The sequence below is a fragment of the Bacillus rossius genome, chromosome 17, assembly GCF_032445375.1.
Source record: "Bacillus rossius redtenbacheri isolate Brsri chromosome 17, Brsri_v3, whole genome shotgun sequence".
NCBI classification, from domain to species: domain Eukaryota; kingdom Metazoa; phylum Arthropoda; class Insecta; order Phasmatodea; family Bacillidae; genus Bacillus; species Bacillus rossius.
In genome coordinates this window covers 37,620,281-37,643,062 of record NC_086344.1, presented here as the reverse complement: position 1 = coordinate 37,643,062, position 22,782 = coordinate 37,620,281, and the positions used below count along the sequence as shown (strand labels likewise).

The 22,782-nt window shown below is 38.5% G+C and overlaps 1 protein-coding gene across 2 annotated transcripts; it reads left to right on the top strand.

The window, feature by feature from the left end:
- The first annotated feature begins 2,219 nt into the window (after positions 1-2,219).
- Positions 2,220-15,451, top strand: LOC134540615 (prostaglandin E synthase 2). 2 transcript variants are annotated; one of them, XM_063383454.1, is made up of 6 exons: positions 2,220-2,544; positions 3,677-3,886; positions 5,480-5,679; positions 8,262-8,373; positions 9,422-9,522; positions 11,661-15,451. In XM_063383454.1, the coding sequence occupies exons 1-6, from the start codon at positions 2,233-2,235 to the stop codon at positions 11,923-11,925; spliced, it is 1,200 nt and encodes a 399-aa protein (XP_063239524.1). In that variant the 5' UTR covers positions 2,220-2,232; the 3' UTR covers positions 11,926-15,451. The 2 variants fall into 2 exon arrangements, with proteins under 2 accessions (XP_063239524.1, XP_063239523.1); XM_063383453.1 differs by having other exon boundaries at positions 2,225-2,544; positions 8,241-8,373.
- The last annotated feature ends 7,331 nt before the right edge of the window (positions 15,452-22,782 follow it).

Genomic DNA, 22,782 nt, shown 5'->3' with positions numbered 1-22,782 from the left:
TCGATTATACTGCGCTAATTCCCAAATATATTTTTAAAAAATTGAAATAAATTGTTTAACAGTAGTTTAATGTTAAAGTAGGTAAGTATAAACAATACAAAATTTGTAAAATCATGTGAATGGTTGGTTAGCTAAATTTAAAAAAAGTAATTTTCTTTTGTTGCTGCTTATCCATAAATTAAATTATAAAATTTTGAAAATACCGTTTCAGACACTAAAAACCTTCCTCTATTAAAACTGTAAACAGCTTTTCTTAATTCCTACTGGTTTTCAAGAAATCACATTTTGCAGGTCACGCTAGATACCTTATGCAGTGAAGCAGCTGTTACCATTTTCCCCTCTAATTGCATAGCAGATCCTGTGGTTTTCCATATATATAAGAATGTATATATTTTTTATTTGAATATTATAACCTAATGAAACGTAAATAATAGTTTTAAAAAAAGTTACGAGTCTCTAATGTGTATCCAAACCAAAACGCCAACCCTTGACAGGGATTTTTTATAGCAGTATGGAGGCGCAAAGCGCAGATTAGTTACCTGCAATAGCACGTAACCTGACGTATAAAAGGAATCATTTGTTACAAAATGAAAATTTATTTTATATGTCAGGTTATGTGTTGTCTCACGTAAAAAATCAGAATTTTGCACCTATCAGCTGCTAAAAAATATCGCTCTCAAGGACTGATGCTTTGGGTTTGGAATGCACAATAAGGAGTCACATAACTTTTTTAATGTGTTAATTTACGTTACTGCATTGCAATATCCAAATAAAAAATAGACAATTTGTGTATGAAAAACAACAAGATCTGCAACTCAATTAAAGAACAACATGGTGACAGGCCCTTTACTGCACAGGTAATGTAATGTAACCTATAAACAGTGATTTCTCAAAAACCAGTCTGAATTTAGAAAAAACTTTTTTCAGAGTAAATACAGGTACATATTTAAAGTTAAAAAAAAAAGTGTCCAAAGTTTATTTTGCATACAAAAAGCAGCAACGTGAGATAATAACCTAAAAAATCACTGTAAAATGTATATTGGTTGGTTAGATTAGGTTAGTAACATCCAACCGTTCAATTGATTTTACAGAATTTTTAATTGGTGCTATCCCAAGCTAACCAAATGTAAATTCCACTGTACTTAGAATCACTGTACGTATAATGTTACTAACCTAACAAATTTCACTGTATTTTTAATCCAGCTAACCCAAGGGCAGTATCTCAATATTACAGATTTGTAATAAATAATCCTAACCTATCCACATGTTAAACTACTTGCAGTATCAAACAACCCTCATAGAGAATAATAATTTTAAACATGTCAGGAAGTAAAAAACACTTTAGGAATTTATAATTTTTCCTGCAATACCCCAAATTATATTAAGTGCACTCACCTCAATGTAATTCAGCTCTGGTAACAATTATTTTAAAATATTTTTACTTAAATGCGGTTAACTGCTACACACCACCAGAAAACATTTCTTATGATTTTATACGTTGTGCGCTCATGAACATAAGATGAAATCTCCACACGCTACCTAAAATTTAAAAAGATAAGCCTATAGTGTACAAAAATTTATATAAGAAATGATTACTTGGCAAGAATAACACAAGCAATGTTAACTTGTAAACGGACAAAACTAATCTCCTAACAAATCAAACAGAAATAGCTCAATAACTTACCTGAAAATCTCATAATTAGTAACATATTTGTGTACATGTGTTTTACTCTTAAAAAAATATAAAATAACATTAGTCAACAATTTTTTGATCAATATTGCAATGTTTGTTTTTAACGTACAGATAAAAAAAAATAAATAAATAAATAAAACCGAACATGTACGAACCAGCCCGAAGGGCATGTCGATCTATGGGGGTGAAACTTAGGCTGTCCTTCCACTTCGTATATTTATGCTCGAAGGGCTTTCACTTGGTGAAAAGGAGTTTCCCCTCCCCTACTGTTCCAATTTCTGAAGCCTATTCCTGAAGTCCTTTCCTATTCTCACATACAGTACAAAAATTAAACCAAAATAACATGGCTGCTTAAGGGTTTAAATTAAATTTGTTCTTTCTTTTCATTGTATAAGGTGTTATTTCACTCTACGCTTTTGTAAAATGAGATTTTTTTATTTGTTGTAGGTAATTTTATTGTAAACATGTTGGTCTACCTGTAAAGAAAAACGATTACAGTTTGTTTTATTTTTAAATTATTGTTTTGTTCGGAAAAAAATATGGCTTCTCGAGGTGTTTACATGTGTGGTGTGGGATTGCGAAAACTTGCCCTGCCTTCGTTAACGGGTGTTTGTTGGGGTAACAGTAAGTTTGCGAATGTCCGTCAGTTCGGTGTCAAGTCGAGAACATGGAGTTGGCGAAGCGCCAGGGGCACCCTGAAGATAGGGTTGCTGAGCGCCGGCCTGGGAGCCCTAGCCGGGGGAGGCTACATGTACTATGTGGCCAAACAGTCGAGACAGCAGATCATCAACACAGATCTGACGGCCAGCCCCGTGTTGGAGTCGTTTCCTGAAGTCAGGATATCCAGGCAGGTAATTTGACTTCATTGTACCACAGACCATGTTATGTAACACACGTTTGCTGCGTAGCGATACTATTTATGTAACGGTATTAAAACACCGACTTCAATTGACATGTAAAATTTATTGATTGTACAGTAGAAGAAGAAGAAATTACGGAATTAAGTTGTTATGTTTTATTTATCCTGCTTCAATTTGTAGGTTAAAAACTTAGGGATACGTACACAGTAGTATTAAAACTAATATTAGCGGTAGGAAAAGTTATAGCAATTAATAAAAAAATGGTAAATATGTAGAGTCGCGGTATATGCGAAAAAAAATGTTAAAAATCCGAAAATACTTTTATTCTATGCTCTTTCACTTCCTCTTTTCAATAAACCCGGCGGAGATAAGAAATTCCAAATACTTTAGGAGATATAGAATTTTTATTTTCCATCACAATACCGACCATTGTTGCTTGTTTACGTTTATGATTTTTTTTATTTTCGCGACGTAGGTAGAACGACATCATTTTCTACTAATAGCAAAGGAATTGTAGCCGCCTCTAACGTAGGTGAGTTTTTAACGTTTCAAATTTTAATGTTTTATTTGTTGCGCAAGTAATAAGTAAAAAAAAATTACGTGAGTTCCTACCGTTCATCCTTTGTCCCGGTTTGTTAGGTCTGGTCAGCTACATTATAAATACTTTAAAACTAAACAACTATTAAAATTAATTTACATTATTTTTAATGTCTGCTTAGTTTGAAAGTATTTATAATGTAACTGACCTGACCTAATAGACCATTTTAATTAATTAGGCATTCACGAACGGTAAATCAAGATGCACATAAAGTTCGCCATTCCCGATTACACCCGAACAATTTACCTTCGGCCAACCTCGGGTTTATTTATTAATATTTATATTTCTCTGTTTATTTTAATGTAGCAATTCAGACTTTTGGTGATCCGGACAGGGATCGGTCCTATCTAGTGGGGGCACTCTCCTATAGACACAACATGCCATCAGGATCAAAGGATAAACTAGGAGATGTGGTACCAAACAGTTAACCCAATTTTTGAATTTTTTTTCTCGGGGTCCGGATGATCACAACTGTTGTAGTAAAGTAGTCACATCTACACCGTGGAACGATGTTGTTTCCGGCAGGTGGCAGGCGTGGCGGAGAGCCCGGGCCTGCGGCTCACACTGTTCCAGTACCCCACCTGCCCGTTCTGCTGCAAGGTGCGGGCGTTCCTGGACTACTTCGGCCTGCCCTACGACGTGGTGGAGGTGGACCCCGTGCTGCGTCGCGAGATCGGCTGGTCGCGCTACAAGAAGGTGCCCATCCTGGTGGCACAGCTCGGCTCCGGGTACCAGGTGCGTGCCGCGGTGCTGCTCCGATAACTTCAGCAGTATATATCCTTGCCACACGGTGGCGTAGCCAGGATTTGTGTATGAGGGGGTGTTAAGAAGCATGGCCCCCCCCCCCCCCCCCCATGTATTAAAGCGGTGGTGGGTCCGGGGGTCCTCCCCCGGGAAAATTTGGTTTTTAAGGTGTAAAATAGTGCTATTTTAGCACTTTTCCGTACTTAAATTTAAATATTGTAATGGTAAAAATTTTATTAATTTTAATATGAAATTTGTTTGAGTGATGAATAAGAAATTAATTAAAGATTTGGTGTTAAGGGGGGGGGGGTTGAACCCCTAACACACACACCCCCCTCCTCCTGGTTACGCCCCTGCTTGTACACAGGGTTAGAAATAAACCAGACCTTGTTTTTTTTTTTCGAACCAGGTTTTTTTTTAGGTTTAAACCAGGTTTCTCCCGATCCTTTCCCATTTTATCCCTACCCAGCAGTGGCGGATCCAGGATTTTTGTTTGGGAGGGGCTTGACCCATGCGGAGGCTAGGCTTCATCAAGGCAAACACAAAAACAAAAGTGGACCCAGATGCTTTTGGAGGGGGCTTGAGCCCCTTATCCCCCCCCCTCTGGATCCGCTACTGCTACCCGGCATCCCCTTTTCCCTCGTCCACTTTCCGTCCAGCTGGTGGTGACGGAACTTTCATTACGTTGTATAAATGGAAGAACATTTAGGCTCTAATACAGAAGAAGTCAGAAGCTAGGCCCCTTACATATCCTAACATTGTCTGAAGTGAGTTTGAGGAAGCAAGGGAAAACCAAAATCTTAATGTATAGAGCGGTATTTTCTCAACAGATTTTTTCTGAGAGTTATCTAGTTAGCAGTGAAAAGTTATGCGTTAGTAATTACCATCATTTGCGTGCCCTTTACATCTCACAGTTAACATAAATAAATATGTGACAGATGAACAAGCTTACGTAAAAGCACTGTCAAACTTTCGCTTCCAAGTTGGAGGGTTATGTTATCTCCGAAATAATCACTAAAGCAGCCATGTTTGTTTAACATGGCTGACTTGGATGACTCGAGTTCCCATCAAATAGTTTGCACGTAGGACTGATTATAAAATACGTTGAATGTTGGATGCAGTCAGCCATCAAAATTTTCCCTACCGAAAACGGAAATGACATCCGTTTCTGTCACAACGGTTCTTTAAAATGGCTAAGAGCTCATCTGTGATTAAAGAGGTTATAAAATTTAAGTAACTAAAATATTGTAAAATACTCGTTATTTATTTAATTATGTGGGTAATGAATAAAGAGATTTAAATTCATAATATTCAAGAAATTAAAAAAAATGCAAAAATATAATAAGTTCAAAAATGCCATTTAACACAGTTTAATTTAAAATTTGAGTTTAAACACAAATGGGTTGATGAGATAGGTCTGACCAAAAATAAACTTTGATAGTATGACGTGATTTAAAGCATATTTTGAGGTTATCTGGAAGCCCTTCTCCGCCCAGCTCCCTTGTCAGACACAAGGAGACACGTACCGTATGGTATAGGCCAGCGTGCCAGGGCAGTGACTCGGTGTTTGCTCTGCTCCTGCAGCAGCTGAACGACAGCTCGATGATCATATCGGCGCTGGCCTCGCTGCTGGGGGACCCGCGGCAGACCCTGGAGGACGTCGTCAAGTGCTACCCCAGGATGGAGTTCAAGGACGAGGACGGCACGCACCGGTCGGAGATCATGAACCGCTACTTCCTCATGTTCCAGGACGCCCCGACCGGCCGCTCCGCCGAGAGCTTGCTGTGAGTCCGCATCGGGGTGCCCCACGTGCGGTGTTGATGTTTTCATTTTATTGTCATCAACGTCACAGCGGAGTCTTGTTTAACCGCGGCTATCATCTCGGATAACACTGGTGTGATAAGGAAGTGGTATCATCTAACGGGGTGATGGTCTTCCTGCATTTCTTCAGTGTAGCTTCTCTCACGTCACTCCATGATTTGCCCGTCCGGTAAAACTACATCTTTGAGGTTTAATTTTCTTTATGCTGTGACAACATTTAGATCATGATCTCAAGCAAATGTTTCGACAGTCTTTGCCGGTAATGGCGCTTTAGGTCAACTCAAATAATACGTAATCTACCTATGTTTCTGTAGGTAGCAGTGGAAAAAGTTACAGTGTTACAAATGAGAGAAAGATTGAATGAACAGAGCAGAATATATAAAGATTCTGTGCATGGAAACATATTTAATTGTTTAAAAAAAAATAAAGTCCCTAATGTTTTTAATGTTTTGTACACAAGAGTGGCTAGCAGCAGGGAGGACATGGAAAAGTCATGGAATTTTTAGCGACAGGTAAATGTCAGAGAAAATTCAGGGAATTTCTTATGTAGTCAAGGAATTTTTTTTTGTGCTGAGGTTACCGAAAAATTAAATATTTTAGCAGATATTTATAATTATTTGTATTGGTTTCATGTAAAAAAAAATTTCTTCCCCCTTTTCAAGTCATTTAAAAATGTTACAAAAGGTTTTTCTTCTATTAATATTTGGTGGTAAGAATAGCAGCACTTTGACCACATCCACTGATATCAGGGCTATAAACTGTAAGACGATAAAATAATGTACAGTTGCCTGTTGCAGTAGTGAAGTGTGGTATGCCTATGTTTTGCTATTTTGAATATGATATTTTGATAGTTACCTATTGGTGACTAACTAACATCAGTGGTAAGGAAAAAAAATTTTGAAGCCTGAAAAAGTCAGGGATATTTTAATCACTCATTTGCTAGCTACCCTGATATAATTTCTCTCCTGGAAATAAATTTGATAGCTGATTATCTGTAACATACAGATGTATGATGTGTAGAATGCCATGTTTGATGTGTGTGGAACGAAGGGAGGAGGGGCGAGGCAGGGTTCAGTTGCAGCCCGGCCATCCTGTTCTAGAGGTGGGTTGTTACAGCAATTTTTGGTATCTGTTCCAACCAGTTACTGATACAGTAATGTACCTAGTTACAAGTAGCTTATGCTTCTGTATCAGCTACAGCAGTAGCGGTCCCAGGAAGCAACAAGGTATCAGAATTCTCGTTACAGGTTACACATCCTCCGTGCCGTCATCACCAGCGTCAAAAGGTATCAGTTTTCTCTTTCCACGTTCTTCGTGAAAAGGTATCAGTTTTCTTATTCTACATTCTACATTCTCCGCCCAAGTGACCGTAATCTGCGATCGGGTTCTGCGCACATTGGCCGTGGTGTTGTTCAAGGCGAATTCTACACTGATACTAAAGTACTTGATCTTTGAATAGTGTACTCGTTTGCAGTACTTGATAGAGGTGTGTATCATTTACAAAGTAGCTGATTGATACTCTGCAACCCACCTCTATCCTGATCAGAGATTAGATATTTCCCTGAAGTTCCTCAGAAATCACTCCAGATAAACCACAGAGGTATTAGTTTGTAAAGTGGGCAATACAAACCATAGCTGTATAAAGGCTAATAAGCTAGGAAATTGTTTAATAGCTTAGAAGAAACTCACTCGGAAGAATCGTAAAAATGTCATAGTGAAGGGAGTATTGTTAAACTAAGGTGTTAACAACCCATCAGCAATGAGTAATGACTAAAAGTTAGGGGCCCTGCCTATCTGGGTACACATGCGGTGTGCATAGCTTCAGAAGAAACCAGGCAATTTGAAAACTGCTCAAGATATCAGAACGGTGTCTGTTCAGGAAAAGCATTTAAAAATACGCTAATTGTGGATGATTAACATAACTCTGTTTTAGATTTTGTTTGTAATCTGAATTTTTAGAAGACATAAAATCACAGGTGGAGATTCTTGCAAACACTCAAAGGACTCACATTACAATTTAATAATCTTTTCCCCGGCCATGTAATGTTATGGTTACCGCTCAACTCTCAATAGCTTCCCTGTGCACGACGAGAAAACTGCGTGTAAGTTCAGAGGAGATACTGTGAAACAAACACCATTGAGTGTTGTGTTTACCATCCTGCCTCGCTAACACAGATGCGCCCCTGACTAGGCGGGCCCCTTAGTCTGTCATCATTGTGTTTTATCCTGTGCTGTCTGTATTTATTGTGATAGTGTTCGATTTTACTTGTTTTGTGTCGTGCCCACCTCAAAAGTCTCAAGACTGTCGGTGGGCATGTAACAAATTTAAATAAATAAATAAATAAATAAAAAATAATTCAAAATAAATAAATAAATTACTACAAAACGTGTTCTTCAGTCCAGAGGGGAAAGAAGGTTTCGGGTCGTTCTCGTGTTGACGTGAACTTCTGGGTAAGATTGCGTGCTCCCACTCCGTGGCTCGGTACCTGCGTGAGTGCAGTGGCTGTGTCATGTCTGAGTGCAGTGGCCGTGTCCTGTCCCGCAGCCGGGAGCGGAAGTGGAGGAAGTGGGCGGACGACCGGCTGGTCCACGTGCTGTCCCCCAACGTGTACCAGACGCCGGCGGAAGCGCTCCAGGCCTTCAACTGGTTCTCCGAGGTGAGCGTCCACGCCTGGCGTTAGGGATGTGCGAATCCTTGATTTTCAGTTCGGTTCGAATCCCTGGCAATTTTTGAGATATGAATCCGATTCCGAATACTAAGCACAGAATAATTAAAAATACATAAATGATTAATTTAAAAATTGATCTCTTTTTTCTAACTATAACTACTGACAATTATTTATTACATTGAGATTGAAATGTTTATAATCATGTAAACGTAATTAATAATAAACACTTGGAGGAATTTACTAAAATGAATATTTGTGTTTTTCTGTGAAAGAACATTAAAATGTAAGGGTAGACCTGTATTCCAGGGTTATTACGCCACCTTAGTATACATAAAAAGGCCAATACAGTATTTGTCTTTAATTGAATAAGGGTCTTTAAAAGTATTTAAATTTAACTAAGAATTATTAAAAATTCCTATATAAAACTGATAGCAAGTAATGGATAAATTCTGGCATTTTAATGTTCTTTTGTTTCCAGATGAGCGGCATACAACGTTTGCACATGCGCAGTACACTTGGTAAATTTGGGGTCACGTGAATAGAAGTTATTTATAAAAAAGGTTTTGAATTCATTTTGCGTATTTTGTATTATGCCTTTAAACTAAATTCAGAAATTTCCGGACATAATTCTGGACAATAGGGGCTTATCTGTAAGAATTTAACTAATCTGCAAATTATTTTTAGTGCCTGGAATATTCAACATTGTTTTTTTTTTGAGTGATTTATTGATACACACATACTAGTTTTCTATCTCTTGATGGTGGTGAAGGCAGTGAAGTAAAGGGATCCTTAAAAACCCCTTAATTTTTGATTGCACAAGAACCATGGTATTCAGTTATATAGGATAGCGGCTTCTAATAAGAATCGAACTAATCCGACAAATGCAAGACCCCATCCATTGTAAGTTGCTCCCTTTTTTTTACGAACCCAAAACAGGTCACAAAAATTTGTCTTAGAATCGAGTGAACTCAGTGGTTGCGGAGGCGTGAAAGTGGTGTGACCAAGATGGTGGACGGAGGTGGGCTCTGTGTTCCAGGTGGGTGACTGGGACAAGAACTTCCCGTCGTGGGAGAGGAACCTGATAGTGTACGTCGGGGCCTACGCCATGTGGCTCATTGGCAAGAGACTCAAGAAGAGGTGAGTGACTGCCCCTCCGCGATCCAGCGACATTATCCACTAGAACCCGCCTGCCTGCCTGATTTTATCTTGTCATTCTTATTGGAACATAATTGGACGTAGTTATGCAAAAAGGAACCAACCCACAATTTTGTTATATTTTATTTGAAAATAAATTAAAATAGTACAAGGTTTATCGTACCGTCGTTGCTATTATTATATCAGTATTTATACTAGACCATTAAATTATATCCACATTATATTATCAATAGGAGAATCACAATTTATAATTAACTTTTACTTCAAAATACTCACAATAGGTTTTATGTGGGTTGGTTCCTTTTTGCATAACTACGTCCCATTGAGAGTATTGATGCCACACAAAATACACGCTTTGCATTAAAAAATAATATATTTTTATTAGCTTTTTTTTTTCTTTCAGTTTTTTGCTAATTATTTATTTTTTGGTGTCAAAGTTTCAGATTTTTTGACAGTTCATGAGAATGTATTCGTAAAATCGCTGCTTCGTTAAATCCGGGGTTTGTGAAATGAGGGCTCCAGTGTAACTGAAACACCAGGGGCTGGACTTTTTTTTTTTTCTGAGCCCACATGCAACCAGCAACAACTCTGCCATCAGTAAGTCTACAGATGAAGTATAACGTGATTGATAGTGCTTGACAATAGAATTTATATAAAAAAAAAAAATCATTGTCAATTCGGTTCGAGCTTGAATGGAGTCACAAGATAACCATCTTTATTACGTATTATAATAATAAAATATAAATAAATACCTGAGGAATCTAGTACAGACGTTTTGTTCTAACGTGCTGATTTTAAATACTTCCTGTGTGCATACGGCATATAGCACAGCGATCTCTGCTTTCTGATGGATGGCTTTTGAACTACAGCCATAATTGCTGATTGCTGTTTAAAAAAAAGAGCTATGTAAATTACTCTCCTGACAGAAAGTGGCACCAGGAAAGCTGTAGTAAATTTTGGTATAAATTCACTATTTAAATTAATTTTAATTTTTGTGTGTTAGAACTGTGATTTTTACCCCATTAAGTATTTAAGTATTTTTCATAAACTCATAATCAAAACATTGGATGTTGCATTATATCCAGTCACGCTTAAATCATTTTCTGTTGTTGAAAGCTGTGATTTCATTGGTATAGTGCTCGGTTGTACAGTCTGCGCTCATTACACTGACCCTCTATGGTTCGGCATTTATTCACTGAGTATTTTATATAAACTGTAATGTTCATTTGTATTTTCTGTCTTGTCAGAGCAAGATTATTACAATTTTTTTTCAAATTCCAATTGTACTGTTCTACTGTATATTACCTATTTCTTCTCTGGTCTCCCTGTTATAACTGCATTAACGTTCGACAATCCGGGAAAATTGTTCGCCCAAAGTGGCCGAGGTCCAAAGCTGCCTGCTTCAAGAGCTGTGACTAAAGTTGTGTCCCATCCGAACCAAATTGCATTAATCTGGATGAAACACAGTTATGTTTGTGTTGTTTACTTTAAAGACTACATTGTATAAAAATATTTCATGTAATGCATAATACAAGATGTTATACTTGCTAATACAGTAAACTCCCTATTATCCACTCATGCTACGAATAAATACAGCACATATTATGTAAATCTGTATTTTATTACAAGTGGACAAATTTGAACTCTACTGACGAGTGTATTGCGTGTAGTACACAGTAAAACGCCACAGGCCTTCTCGGAACTCACGCAGTAGGCTGGCATGCGATGCTATTTTTGTCTCTGTCGCGCTTTGTTTCAAGTCGTATGGTTGAGCACTTTTATGTTTACATTACTGAAATATATTGTATTTTAATTATTCAGTAAAACACTAAAATATTAGCATCATTTAATTTTTTTTACTGTTAATTTTAACTTTTTGCTGTACATAAATTTTTTAGTGTTTTAAGTTGAAATTGTTTCCTGTTTTGTTTCCCCACTTTCGGCTCTTTTGCGGATCATCCGCGATTTTCACCATCCGCGGTGGCCCTGCCACTTGATTTCGCGGATAATCGGGAGTGAACTGTACTTCCCAGTCGCGACTCTTCAGGCTCGCTGGCTCGGAGCAAGTTGGGGCACGGACCGTGCGAGTGAGTGTTGCCGTGTGCGTGCGTGTGGCGCAGGCACAACCTGAAGGAGAACGTGCGGCTGTCGCTGTACGACGAGTGCAACCACTGGGCGCGCGCGGTCAAGCGGCAGGGCACGGCGTTCCTGGGCGGGGACCGCCCTGACCTGGGGGACCTGGCCGTGTACGGGGTGCTCAGCAGCATCGAGGGCTGCGCGGCGTTCCGCGACGCGCTGGCGCACTCCGCCGTCGGGCCGTGGTACGCGCGCATGAAGGACAGCGTCTCCAGCCACGCCGGCAGCTCCGCCGTCGCCGCGCGATGACACGGCTCCCGGGGTCGTGCCGTGAGTCCACTGCCGAGCTCATTCGCTGATTGTAGGACACGTCTTCTCATTACATTTGTAGCCAAAAACAAATCCAGCTTAACCTGGACTAGATTCCTCTCACCGGCAGGACAAGTCCATTTCTAATTTTATTATGTAGTCTTGTTTTACTCCATTCTTCTTTCTTGTCCCTTCCTTAATGAATTTCACTTTGTGGTCTTGGTTCCTGCTCTCTCTCTCTCTCCCCCCCCCCCCCCCCCCCCCCCCTTCAAAGTTTAATTTTTAATTGAGAACCCAGTTAACCGAATCGCCGGTTAATCGGTTCACGGGGATAATCGTGGTTCTACTGTGGTTGAAACAGAATTTGTTAGTGAATCATTTTTTTTTATTACTAATACCAAAATAAATAGTCTTAAATGAAAGTAAGCTCATTGAAACACTGTGCATCACAAATTTTTTAGTAAACATTATCCTCTCATTTATTCATGGTTAACCAGTAGTCACTTTATTATTATTATTATCGTCATCATCATCATCATCATCATCATCATACTTTAATGATATAAGTTTGTTGACACGAGAATCTGCTATATTTTATAATTAACAACAACAAAAAAGTACTTGAAAAACAAATCTTTGAAGGTACTTACCCCCCCCCCCCCCCCCCCGCCCCCTCCCTTACCATATTACTGATACCTTATGATTAGGGACAAGATTATGCAGTGAATTGCAATAATACCAAAATAAAACCAAATAGCAAGTCAATAGACCATGTAACACCAAAATTCAAGTTAATACACCATTTAGCACAGAAATGCTATTAAAATCATAATGTTGCAACTGCAACTCAGTTTTATGTTACGACCTCAATACATTTTTCAAACACTGAAATACTTAACAGGTTGTTTTTATTTGTTCCGGAAAGTTAGACATGCGTATTACAAATCCTTTTGGTTGGAAAAGGTTATCATGTATCGGTAAAAATGACACTGTTTTGGAGAAATTAGAATCATGGGACATTTAATATTGTATTTGTACAGCAATATGCTAACTTCTTTAATAAACAGATTGCATTAACACCAAAATCTCCGGTTTTGAAAACTAAATTGGCCTGAAGATAAAAACCATAAAGTCCTGTTTCTATGTATGACCAGCTGAGAGCAGAACATGGATCGTTATCCATTACCAGTGTCTGTTACTGGAACAGCCCTCGTTACCAAGCGAGATGGTACATAATCAACCACGTGTATGGCATGGGTTAGCTCATGGACTGTCACGTTGATGGTCACATGTGCGTGTCTGTGTAGGTGAGGCTCATTATTTCACGAAGAGGCAAGGGCGTAGTGGCAGCACGCATGTAGCTCCCCTCCACGCTTGCAGTTCCTCGGACCATACCTGTCGCACGATACGGCATCGGCAGGATGTCCAATCCGTGTAGTTCATACATCTTGGTACAAAATTCATGCTAAATAAATTACATTCAATAAATTTAATGCAATTCAAAAAAAAAAATTGTAATTTGAGTTAAGTTTTGTTAAAATTTCTGATTGATTCCATGTTTTTAATTAGTAAATTTCTGTGCTTTATTACTTGCATTTCGGTGTTACATGTTTTATTGAAGTGCTTTGCAGTGTTATTTCAGTTACATCACTATTCCCTCTGTAATATTGTCCATGTCAGTTTCAAAATTAGCTAATTCATAACACCATGAAATCTTGGCTCTATTCATCCATATGAAAATGTGGCCCTTGAAAGATTTGTATTCGATGAACTGAAACCTTTATTGAGCTGAAGAAATAATAATTTTATGCCAATTTAACATTAATGCTTTAGTGAGTGGATATTGATTGTGCCGTTAAATCACACTACATTGTACCTCCTAGCAAAACCCTACATTTTTGTACTTAATAAAGTACTTTATATCAACCTATTATTTTAAGTAAAATGGGTTTTAGGTATTCATTGATAAGTATATAAAAATCATAATTAGTTTGTAATAAGATTCTTAATTTATGCATGGTGTGTTCAGTTCTCTGTATCTTGTAGCTACGTATGCCTGTGTTGATACGGGTTGAAAACTGTTTTTTTCTCTCTAAATATTTCATTATACTAAAGTTGGCGTGAATGCATTCGCACAACCTCACTAGGTTTACTTTCTGTAAATAGCACGGTTTGAACATTTGCGAGTTAGAAGACATCCATAATTGTTTTCTTTTGTTATGCTGTAATGTTTGTGCGGCTTTTTTGGTTGTGTTTTTATTTATATTTTTGCTTTTCCCGCGAGGAAATTGTCTTTATTTATTGTTCTGTGTACACCAGGCGTCCACATTCTGGGCAGTCAGGGAGAGTCAGGGTGGTTTGAGGGGAAACGTCATGCTCCGGTCTGTTGTGTTAGTGCGTGCTCGTGCGCACAGAGACACGGCCTGTGCCGTGCCGTGCCGTGCCGTGCCGTGTGGCTGCCGCGTCTCTGCACCAACTGTCGGCGAATAGCAGGCGTTGCTCGAGGTGAAACATTCCCGAGAAGTTCCTGCTGTTTGTAAATACATGTTCCCAAGTGAGACAACTTACCAAGTGCACCGAGTTAGATTCAGTTTTGAAATATTTACGGCCAGGAAATTCTTAGAAGGGTTTTTTCTGTGTAAGGTTTTTGTAGGGACAAGATTATGTGGTTGTATTTTTAGGCTAATTTAGTTTTTAAAACAGGAGATTTCAATGTTAATTTTTTTTTTGTTATATGTTTTAATTCTGTTGATTCATAAATGTAGCATAACACTGAACAAATATGACACATGATTTCAGTTGTTATATATTGCACTTTTATTGTATAATAATTTTTAACAAGCATGTTTAACTACTCTGAGCAATACAAATAAATTTTCAGTATTTGTGTGTTTTAAAAACATAACAATGTAATAACGTAAAAATGTGTTACCAATAACAGTTGTAAGATGAAAGTAAAAGGAAACCAATTTTTTCACTCTATTTACTATTCTATTGTAACTTACTGTTAAATAAATTACATTAATTGTATTTATTACATTAATAGATTAGGTTTTTGTTATTTGAGTTAAATTTGTATCAATAATGCTGATTAATTATATGATTTTAGTTGCATTTTGGTGCTAAATGGTATAGTAACTTGCATTTCTATTTTATTTGGTGTCTTGACCCACTTTTCGCTGTTGTTTGTTATATCGCAACTCTTCATGTAATCTTGTTCCTAGTTATTTGCAATCATATATCATTGTTTTGTACCCTTTTTTTTGTTTAAGTTGTTTGAGGAATTATGTGGGAAATATTTATATTGCAGGTAATTGTAAGAATAATTCAGCATATACCATGTGAGTGTGGACCTGTGTACCAGGGGAGCGGTGAAATGCAAGAACGTTATAAATGTGAGGGTTTAAACTGGGTACTGTAACCTACATGTACATAATGACCGATCCCAAAGTATTTTGTGTAATGTTAATTATTGTCAGTATTTTTGTTGCCAATGCTAAAATAAATTTGCAAATTATATATTCAATATGGTTGTATTAAATTGTTTTTCCTGTTTTACTGTATTTGTCACATTTTGTTTGCCTTGAAATTTGCAAAGTTAAGTTTTCGTTGTGACCTTAAGCACTTAGTGTTAAGTACTGATGTTCTGAAACCTGTGACACAAACTCACATGAAGTTCAGAATTATAATTATTTTGCACCAAAACAATTTCATTAAGTTTTTAATCAAATCTCAAAGCATATCCAAATCTGCATATCCGAGCCAAGTAAATGCAATGTTCGTATACGTTAGCAATAAGATTGCGGCACTTAATTCTGTAACTGAGGTAAAAAAAGCTAACAGCGCCATTTATTGGTTCTTTGGTTTACTGTGTCGCGATCGTGTTGCCTTTTAAAAAGTAACTAATGAAGCGCTATCTTTTGATTTTACTGCGAACTGTACTAAGCGAAGCAGACTCCTAAAACTTTAAATTTAGATATCATTTTTTTCATTGAACCGATGAAATAAAACCTGTATGTTGCCCCAAGCTTCGTTTAAGTTATCTGTGAAACTCCCACGAATATTCGTCAAGTAGTTTTGGAGATCAGTGTGTTCAAAAAGACAAATTGACAAAGTTTTCAAAAGTAGGCTTATTAATGGTCGTTTGTTAGGCTGAGACATTGAGACTTAACTGCCACAATTTGCTTTAGCATATGTCACTCTTAATTACAACCCTGCTTCAGTGTTGCCCTATCACACTGCGTAACTGTACTTCACACGTCAAATAAAGCATCGGATGAATGCTGGATGCTCTTAAGACCAGCCGACACAAACTGATTTGCATCAGAGCTTCTCGATCGCATCTTTCTGCAATGGACGCCAAACGTAGAAGACTGTCAGTGCGCTGATGTCATGTCGCCAATTGCAGTAGTCACGCAAATCGGACTTCAACAAGCCATACAAGTGATGAAATGTCAATGTTTTTTAAATATAAAACACTGATATAGTTATTGTCATACTAAAATAGTAATTAATAAGTTTGTTGATAGTTTTATTGGTCCTTAAGCTACGGCCACTCAGGGCGCTTTGCTCCTTGTGTTCGCTACGCGAGCAGAATATAGCCAGCTGCGAGTCTGGTGTCTGTGTTCGCTAGGTTGGCGACATTGCCAGGTGTTTTGGTCTCTGCTACTTTTCTAACATGTCGCTGACATTGCGCATGTGCAGGTAAGCAAAAAAATCAGTTTTCGCATGCAATTGTACTGAACTTCTGCTTTAAATTAGTAAAATGCAGATGTTAAGAATTTTTTAAGTATGAAAATATCCATGCTTATGGAATAAATCAATAGAAGACTAGAAAGCAAAATATGTGGGTTTTTACTTCAAGGGAGATTAATAAACCACGTCAGATCAAATTCAACTTCCACAAATATTGTTTATCATAAATGTTTTAAAAATCTTTCATGATTAACTTTTAGTTGTCCTATAAAGAGAGGCATAATTTATATCCCATTACGATTATCATAGTATCAACAATTTAAGTATAAATTTATTTTAAAAAAAGAATTTTGGTAGTGTGTTGTGTACAAATTTTTATTTTTTCCCCCTTATAATACCTGCATCTGATTTATAAACACGTAAATAAGTAATTTTTAATACTTTTAATGTGTTAAGAAAATACATATAGAAACGAGAGGTAATGCTAAGTACAAAGCCCTCAACATATGGTAGCACTAGCCTGAGAGAGACAGAATTGAATGTCCACCATTTTCGCCTTGTTCTACCAGGGAGTTATGATCAAGAAAGAGGTAGTTGTTAGTTGCAATAGTGCTCAATAGATGGCAGTACTTGCTAAAAACCGAGCCACTAATTGAACCATTTTTTCCCTTGTTCTACCAGGGAGTTATGACCAAGATAGAGGTAGTTGTTAGTTGCAATAGTGCTCAATAGATGGCAGTACTTGCTAAAAACCGAGCCACTAATTGAACCATTTTTTGCCTTGTTCTACCAGGGAGTTATGATCAAGAAAGAGGTAGTTATTAGTTGCAATAGTGCTCAATAGATGGCAGTACTTGCTAAAAACCGAGCCACTAATTGAACCATTTTTTCCCTTGTTCTACCAGGGAGTTATGACCAAGATAGAGGTAGTTATTAGTTGCAATAGTGCTCAATAGATGGCAGTACTTGCTAAAAACCGAGCCACTAATTGAACCATTTTTTGCCTTGTTCTACCAGGGAGTTATGATCAAGAAAGAGGTAGTTATTAGTTGCAATAGTGCTCAATAGATGGCAGTACTTGCTAAAAACCGAGCCACTAATTGAACCATTTTTTGCCTTGTTCTACCAGGGAGTTATGATCAAGAAAGAGGTAGTTATTAGTTGCAATAGTGCTCAATAGATGGCAGTACTTGCTAAAAACCGAGCCACTAATTGAACCATTTTTTCCCTTGTTCTACCAGGGAGTTATGACCAAGATAGAGGTAGTTATTAGTTGCAATAGTGCTCAATAGATGGCAGTACTTGCTAAAAACCGAGCCACTAATTGAACCATTTTTTCCCTTGTTCTACCAGGGAGTTATGATCAAGAAAGAGGTAGTTGTTAGTTGCAATAGTGCTCAATAGATGGCAGCACTAGCCCGAGAGAGACAGAATTGAATGTCCACCATTTTCGCCTTCTTCTACCAGGGAGTTATGATCAGGAAAGAGGTAGTTGTTAGTTGCAATAGTGCTCAATAGATGGCAGTACTTGCTAAAAACCGAGCCACTAATTGAACCATTTTTTGCCTTGTTCTACCAGGGAGTTATGATCAAGAAAGAGGTAGTTATTAGTTGCAATAGTGCTCAATAGATGGCAGTACTTGCTAAAAACCGAGCCACTAATTGAACCATTTTTTGCCTTGTTCTACCAGGGAGTTATGATCAAGAAAGAGGTAGTTATTAGTTGCAATAGTGCTCAATAGATGGCAGTACTTGCTAAAAACCGAGCCACTAATTGAACCATTTTTTCCCTTGTTCTACCAGGGAGTTATGATCAAGAAAGAGGTAGTTATTAGTTGCAATAGTGCTCAATAGATGGCAGTACTTGCTAAAAACCGAGCCACTAATTCAACAATTTTTCCCTTGTTCTACCAGGGAGTTATGACCAAGATAGAGGTAGTTGTTAGTTGCAATAGTGCTCAATAGATGGCAGTACTTGCTAAAAACCGAGCCACTAATTCAACCATTTTTTCCCTTGTTCTACCAGGGAGTTATGATCGAGTGAGAGGTGGTTGTTAGTCCCAATATGCTCAACAAATGGCAGCACTTACTTGCTAAAAACAGAGTCTTTAATTCAGCCATTTAATTTTCATTCTACCAGAGAGTCATAAGTTAAGAAGAGGTGTTCCGATTAATTTGCTATAAAATAATGCCAATCACATTTAGGGACGCCAACCAGTTATTTAAAACTTTAATCAAGGCAGTAACTTGTCTGAATTATGTTCTCAGCCCTGCATTCTTCCACTGTGTGTTTAAACATGGGCAGAACATGACTGCCGTGCCTCCTGGGTTTAACAACGAGGTCCTGGACGCTGCCACAAGGCAGAGACCCCTCTGACGTCTCGGGGAGTGAATCTCACATGCAGCCTAGACTCTTACCTGGGCGTCGTTAAGGTTCAGCTTCGACTATCGCTGATGTCCGCATGCACGCAGCCAGACACCACTGGCAGTCCACGCTCCGAGAGGGGGGGAGGAATAGAACCACTTTTCTCACTGTTTTCAAATATTTTATTTTATTGGCAGAAATAACTATCTTTTGGGCACACTTGCTGTCACAACCTGCCGCGTGGTCAGGGTTGTAGCAGAACTTGGCGGACCACCTGATTGGCCGCCACTGACGACGTAGGAGCCCTGACTCAGCGGGCGAGCTACTGGATCGGGTTAATGAACATAGTTCAGGCTCCTGGAAATAATTATTGAATATCAATTTATTCATTTGATTACTACAAGTAATAGATTTTAATTTCCTGCACAGAGAAAAAGTTTTGTTCTTCATTCACTAGAAAAGAAATTCAGCAGCAAAAATGAAATAAATAATGTGACGTCGACCCAAGTGTCTCCTCGGCTCCTTCAGGCCGTTATGCCTCGACAACGTCCTCCCTTGCGATTCGAGTGCACGATCTGTGTAGTGCGACGGCCAGGGACGCACCCGCGTGCGCCCTAGCGTGCCAGTGAGCCTTTTTTGTGTAATACCTAGATAATTCTGTGTTTATATATTTTCCCAAATGGTCACGGGCCTCAGCAAGTGTGTAAATAATGTAATCGTAATTTATTAATTCTGTTAATTTGCTTTTGATTAATGTTTCGTTTAGTTGTGTAAATATTCTGTGATTTTCTCAAGTATTCGCCGTGCTAGTATGTAATCGCAGCCTGGCGCACCGCGGGGCGGGACCTCTCCCACGCCGGCAGATTTCTCCTCCCCTCCCCCGCAGCCCGCTGGCGGGCGGGGAACGGCAGTCGTGTTCAGGGCTCGAGCAGGGACAGACGTGTACGCCGCTCCGCGCTGCTCGCGAGCCGCGTATCCTAAGCTCGTGGCCAGTCGTACATTTAAGTTCACGGATTGTCGCGGCAGCCGAGCTGCCTCCGCGAGTCGTTCATCTAACTGAGTTTCCTAGTTTTTCGAGTTACGTTACCAGTCGAGAGTTCCAGAACGCGAACGCGCAATCACGGGTCACTGAACCTTCGTCGTCTTTACAAAACGTTACGTAACGGGCCGCGCACGTGTTGCGCTTCTTCGTAGAGTAACCTTAATCGGGATCAGTATTACGTGGGAAAATTCCCAATCCGTGTCGGGACGTGTTAACGGACAGTACGGTCTTGCGGGAGTCCGGGTCGCCGCAGGAAGGGCGCTTGTTCCGCGACGGTTTCGCCAGGCTGCGGCAGGCTCTAAAACGTCAATAAAAGAGGCTCGTGAAATCGTCAACGCCGAGTTATCCTTGGAACAGCCTACCACTATCCCTCTTCACCTAACTCTCCCTCCAGGTCCCGCAGTTCCCGGTCCCGGCCACGTTGGCCTGGACCCACACCTCACCGACGAGAGCAGTACGGGCTTAACAGGACAATCACGTAAACGGGGAATCAGGGACCTAAAGCCGAGGGACGTCAAATGGTTTCCACACATTTAATTACAGCTTCATTTGTGTGTGTACAGCAGGAACTTATGTAAGTTGGAAATGTGCAGCATGAAATAACTTTTACTTTATCTTGTTTCTTGTTCATTCAAATTTAATCATTGTACTATCAGGTGAGTGGGTCGAGTTCATGCGCCTTGTAACTTACAATTTTAATTCTTTTTACAGTTTTTAAATAATAGCACATACATCAAGCAACAACAGATAATAAAACTAAACACGCCCGCGACCATCCTAGCGTTGTCAGTGCGACTGAACACGGACGGAGCGGCACGGAAATAAACAAGCACTCGTGTACATCACCAACATGTTGCTAGATGCCAACATGCCAGGAGTCCGTGCTTAGCTTCAAGAATATGTATCTGGTAAGTATGCATACAGTGTTTCAACTGCGGTAGGACTCGTAGATTCTTAAAATGTCTGTCTTAGTTCAAACTGCAACATGAAATTTATTTCTTTTCATTGTTGGGACACTGTTTGCTGCTCGAAACATTGTAGGCAATAATGTTGACTAGAAGCTGTTCTCAATGGCAAACCGTCTTCCTCTTGTCAACACTGTTACCAACAAAGTGTTTCTAGAAGGTTATCTTGCACTGCTGATGCAAGTTTGCAATGTTTTGAAAGAAGGGCTCTCTGCTGACGTCTGCCAGGTCGGACTGCAAACTGCACACGGCAACTTTGTGCCACAAACGTCCAGTGCCGTGCATACAGTTTCAAGTGTGGACAGCGAGCTGGCATTCTCGTCATACGGTCAGATATTTTCCGACCTGTGAACTGGATTTTCAAATCTGCAACTCTGAAATTATGCTGGCTCTATACTTTATTGGATATGTTTTATCTTGTATTATTTTGAATGTCTTTCGAGATTAAAATGAACACGTGTAAAACAATTTGAATCCTGTAACTGCTGGCTAACAATACAGGACAATCATTTCAAGCACACATGGGAACACTGAACGCATTTAATGAATTATCAACATAATATTGTACCGTGTGCAGTAAAGTGATCAATATAAATACATTATATACTTAGTTTTACTATATTAGAGTTAATGACGTGTATAAATATGTATTTGTATAAGAAATTCAATAGAAAATAATTTTCAAAAATACCATTTTTTGCCAATAATTTTTTTTTTACGATTTTTAACACAGTTACACAGTTTTATGATTAAATATTATACCCCGTTTATAATGACGAAAATCATAATTTTTATTGAAAACAGTCGGGTGGCCCTACAAGTAGGTTAATTTTGCTATTACATGAGTATATTTTGTGGCTTTTATTTACTAGGAGTAGCCACTAGTCAAAGTGCTAAATTTTCCCTATATACATGTAGTTCTTGTTCAGTATGCAATATGCAAGATGTACTCATAGCACACCTATGCAACCACTCAACAGTTGTATCTACAGATTTTTCTTAGTGTAAAAATTTTTTAAGTGATCTTAGTGATCTTCCATTACAATTCAAAAAGATTGATCTCCAACATTCCTAGTAGTTTTTATACAATAATAATAAAAATAATAATAAAAGCATACAGAGCTCAAATGACATGACAGGACGTACGCACGACAAGCTGTTTTTCAACTAAGCTCTTTTGTAATTGCTCGAGCAACAAATAATTACTGACGTCTTTCAAAAATTCACGGGTTCCTCACGGTTTTTTCAGAACAAAAAAAAAATCCTGGCTAATTTAAAGTCTTCTGATTTTCCTGTAGGATGGCCACCCTTTGATATGTTGATAACAGCTTGTTTTATTCATTTACAGAATTAAATTTTCTGTAACGAACAACAGTCCAACTTATACGGTGCGAGTGCCTTAAAAATACGATTGAGTTCGCAACAATATGTTAATACAGAATTCTGTTTCTTTACATGTACCGTGTTTTCTCGCATGATAGTCGCACATTTTATTCTAAAATCAAGTTTGAAAAGTAGGGGTGCAATGATTATGCGGGAATTTTTTTTTTTGTTAGATAAAGTGATTCATAAAAACAAAACCCATTCATGGAAAGTACGTTTATTTAAAAAGTGAAGTATAAAAGAGCACGTCAAACAATTTAAATGAATAAGTTATACGTCAAAAACCTTTCTTCAACTTTAAATAGGAAAACATCTGTGATCAAATGCAAGCCGAACGAACGCGTAACTACCGTAGTACACAACACGAAAGAGTGCGGGCCATCAGATGTAGTTAACTCGGCACTCGA

Coding starts and splice junctions, on each gene's coding strand:
- LOC134540615 (XM_063383453.1), top strand. CDS start 2,233: ATGGCTTCTCGAGGTGTTTACATGTGTGGTGTGGGATTGCGAAAACTT. Junction 3,887..5,479: donor AGCTCGGCTCCGGGTACCAG/GTGCGTGCCGCG, acceptor CTGCTCCTGCAG/CAGCTGAACGACAGCTCGAT. Junction 9,523..11,660: donor GGCAAGAGACTCAAGAAGAG/GTGAGTGACTGC, acceptor CGTGTGGCGCAG/GCACAACCTGAAGGAGAACG.